Genomic DNA, 3738 nt, shown 5'->3' with positions numbered 1-3738 from the left:
CTGGCTCGCCAGCTGCGCGTCCAGGCCACGCAGGCCTTCGCAGCTCCCCACAGCAGCAGCAGCAGCAGCAGCTGCAGCAGCAGAAGTGTCAGCAGCAGCAGCAGAGGACGCCGAAGGTGCAGCTGAGGGAGACCCCAGGGAGAGCTGCGGCGATGATGCAGCGGGGAGCGGCATGGCAGCAAAGCCTGCTGCTGCTGCTGCTGCTGCAGCAGCAGCAGCGCGGAGGAGGCCGCGTATGCAGGCGCAGCAGAGCCAGCAGCAGCAGCAGCTGCAGCAGCAGCAGCAGCAGCTGCAGCAGCAGAAGTGTCAGCAGCAGCAGCAGAGGACGCCGAAGGTGCAGCTGAGGGAGACCCCAGGGAGAGCTGCGGCGATGATGCAGCGGGGAGCGGCATGGCAGCAAAGCCTGCTGCTGCTGCTGCTGCTGCAGCAGCAGCAGCAGCAGGAAGCGGCACTTTCGTGCTGCAGTCCGAAACAGAGAGACTCGTAAGAAGCTGGTGGCTGCGGCGGCACTTAGCAGCAAAGCTGCAGCAGCGGCAGCTGCTGCTGTCGCTGCTGGGGGAAGTGCAGCAGCGGCGCTACGAGCTGCTTGCTGCTGCTGCAGCAGACCTGCGGGAGGCCGACAGGGAGGAGCAGCAGCACGAGCTGGAGGCCTTCAAGCAGCAGCAGCAGCAGCAGCTGCAGCAGCTCTACCAAGACATGCTGCGCAAACGCGAGCAGCAGCGGGAAGAAAGAGACAAGGCGCTGCAGCAGCAGCACGAAGCAGCTTTGCGGCGGCTGCGAGACAAGCGCCGCAGGCCAGGGGACACAGAAGAAGCAGCAGCAGCAGCAGGAACAGCAGCAGCAGCAGCAGCTCCAGCTGCGCCCCAGGCCGGAGGCGCAGCGCAGCCACAGTTGAGCAGCAGCGGCCCTGACGTACCTGCAGCGTCGGCGAGAACAGCAGCAGCAGCAGCAGCAGCAGCAGGCTTGGACCCGAAGTTGGCTTCACCGTCACCACCGCTGCAGCCATACGCTGTAGAGGAGCTGCAGCAGCAGCAGCAGCAGCAGCAGCAGCAGTCTGCAGAGGGTAGCGATCCGTGTCTGCTGCCGTGGAACGGGGACACGCCTTGCAGCGACGCAGTAGGGCTCGCTCAGCAGCAGCAGCAGCAGCAGCAGCAGCAGCAGCAGGAGCAGCTCTTGGGGAGGGCCCACTTGACCCGCAGCAACAGCAGAAAGGGCCTCAGGCAGCGCACTAGGGGGGCCCTCTTCTCTTCTGCTTCTGCTCCTGCTGCAGCACTGGGTGGGTTGCTGCAGCAGCCTTGCGATGCAGCAGCAGCAGCAGCAGGGGCCTCAGAAGCAGCAGCCAGCAGCAGCACGAGCAGCAGCAACGCTGCTGCTATTCGCTCCAGCACCCGCTTCACGCGTTCTAGTCTGCGCACAGCAGCACGTGCTGCTCGCAGGGCGCTGCTGCCTGCTGCTGCTGCTGCTGCTGCTTCGGGTGCTGCTGCTGCGGGGTCCCCACTGGTGCAGGGCTCTGCAGCAGCGGGAGCAGCAGCAGCAGCAGCCACGGAGCAACACAGGCAGCAGCACCAGCAGCATATCTTGCTGCCAGCAGGCCTCACAGCGTCGCATTTGGCCGCCTTCAATGCGAGTGCTGCTGCTCTGAAACAGAATGCAGTGCCCTCAGCAGCAGCAGCAGCAGCTGCTGCGGCAACGCAGCAGCAGCAGCAGCAAGCAGCAACAGCAGCTCTGCAGCAGCTTGGACTCACTGCAGGCCATCGCAGAGCTGGCGCGGCAGCAGCAGCAGCAGCAGCAGCACAGGCATTACCTGCAGCAGCTGGCAGCTGCAGCAGCAGCAGCAGCAGCAGCAGCAGCGCGTCTTTGACATGCGAAAGTAGCCGATCTGAGCAGCAGCAGGCCTCAGCCACAGGGATACTTGCAGCAGCCGCTCCAACGGCGGCAGCTTTGTCCCCTGGAGGAGGCAGCAGCAGCAGCAGTAGCAGCAGCAGCAGCAACAGCTCCGCAGCCCAGCAGCAGCAGCAGGCCCCATCGCCGTCAAGACCTCCTGCTTACCCCCCGCTGCAGCAGCAGCTACTGCAGCACCAGCTGCAGCAGCAACTGCTGCAGCAACACATCCAAAACCAGCAGCAAACAAAGAACCAAGGGGTTAGTCAACAGTTGCAGCAGCAGCAGCTGCTTTTGCAGCAGCGGCAGCAGCAACTGCAGCAGCAGGCGTCGCAGCAGCAGCAGCTTATGTTGTTGCAGCAACGTGCTGCTGCCTTACAGGCAGCAGCAACTCAAGGTCAGCAGCAGCAGCAGCAGCAGCAGCAGCAGACACAGACGCAAAGCCAGTTGGCGTCGGGACTGCAGCAGCTGTTGGGGCAGCCGTCGCAGCAGCAGTACACTCAGCAGCAGCTCCAGCTGTTGCAGCAGATACAACAGCAGCAGCAGCAGCAGCAGCAGCAAGGCCAGCTCCCGGCGGGCATTCACGCTGCATCAGTGCAGCAGCTGCTGCAGGCCAGGCAGCAGCAATTGCTCCAGCAGTTCCAGTTGCACCATTTGCAAGTAAAGGTGCAGCAGCAGCAACAGATGCAGCAATTACAGCAGCTACAACAACAGCAACAGCAGCTGCAGCAGCAAAATCAGCAGCAGCCGCAGCAGCAACAAACGCAGCAGCAGCAACAGCAGGCGCAGCAACTGCACCAGCTGCAGCAGCTCCAACAGCTTCAACAGCTACAAAGCAAGTTGCAGCAGCAGCAGCTACAGGGACGTTTGGGAGGATCTGCACAGTTTCCCCCGCAGCTGCTGCAGCAGCGGCTGCTGCAGCAGCAGCTAATGCAGCAGCAAGTGCTGCAGCAGAGGCAGCAGCAACTGCAGCAGCAGCTGCAGCAGATGCAACAGCAGCAGGACGGCGCGCAGATAGCTGCTCGACTGGCAGCTCTTAGCAGCGAGGGCAGCAGCAGCAGCGCAGCACTGCAGCAGCTCCAGCGAGCTGCTTCGGCGGGGCACCCTGTAGCAGCAGCAGCTGCTGCTGCACTGCAGCAGCAGCTGGGCACTTTTTCTGCTGCACATTCCCCTGCAGGCACTATTGTTCGCCCTGCAGCAGCCCCAGCAGTCTCGCAGCTGCTTCCTGCTGCAGCAGGAGCAGCAGCAGCAGCAGGAGGGCTGCTGTGTTCTCCGGGATCGTCTCTGCTGCCGCCTCCCCAGGGGTCGCCGCTGCTGTCGAGTGCTGCTTCTGCTGCTGCTGCGGCTGCTCTGTCTTTGTCGCTGCCGCCGTCAGTTGCTGCTGCTGCTGTTGCTGCTGCTGCGTGCGAGGCCCCAGGGTCGCGGGCTGCGGCCAAATCGACGGCCCAGCCAGCTGCAGCCGCAAACACTGCAGCAGCAGCAGCTGCTTCTGCTGCTGCAGCAGCAGGGGGCTCCCCGGAAGCAGCAGCAGCTGCAGCTGCAGCAGATGCTGCCTCGCTGCACAGAGATTCATCGGGTTCTAGTGCTGCTGCTGCGCTGCATGCAGCAGAAGTTCCCAGTGCAGAGAAGTCGGGTGGTGCAGAGTCCCTGTGGCAGCAGCAACAGCAGCAGCCGCGTGACGGAACATTACAGCAGCAGCAGCAGCAGCAGCAGCAGCGAATTTCGCTCAAGAGCCCAGAGCAGCTCGTGGCTGCTGCTGCAGCGTGGGGTTCCTCTAGGGAGGCTGCTGCACCCCAACAGCTGGAAGCAGCTCTTCCAGAGGCTGCAGGTGAAGACACAGCAGCAGCAGCAGCAGCT

The 3738-nt window shown here is 63.7% G+C and overlaps 1 protein-coding gene across 1 annotated transcript in view; it reads left to right on the top strand.

Annotated features, from left to right (window-relative positions):
- Positions 1–209: 209 nt before the first annotated feature.
- Positions 210–3738, top strand: part of ETH_00004375 (uncharacterized protein) — a gene marked incomplete at both ends in the record, with an annotated part of 7802 nt that continues 4273 nt past the window's right edge. Inside the window, one exon of the mRNA XM_013377008.1 lies at positions 210–3709. Coding sequence (XP_013232462.1) covers positions 210–3709 — 3500 coding nt within the window. The remainder of the gene's footprint in view (positions 3710–3738) is intronic.

Source organism: Eimeria tenella, genomic scaffold (assembly GCF_000499545.2).
Source record: "Eimeria tenella Houghton genomic scaffold, Eth_scaff436, whole genome shotgun sequence".
Taxonomy (NCBI): domain Eukaryota; phylum Apicomplexa; class Conoidasida; order Eucoccidiorida; family Eimeriidae; genus Eimeria; species Eimeria tenella.
The sequence above is the reverse complement of the archived record's forward strand: the minus strand, read 5'-3'. Positions and strand labels throughout refer to the sequence as shown.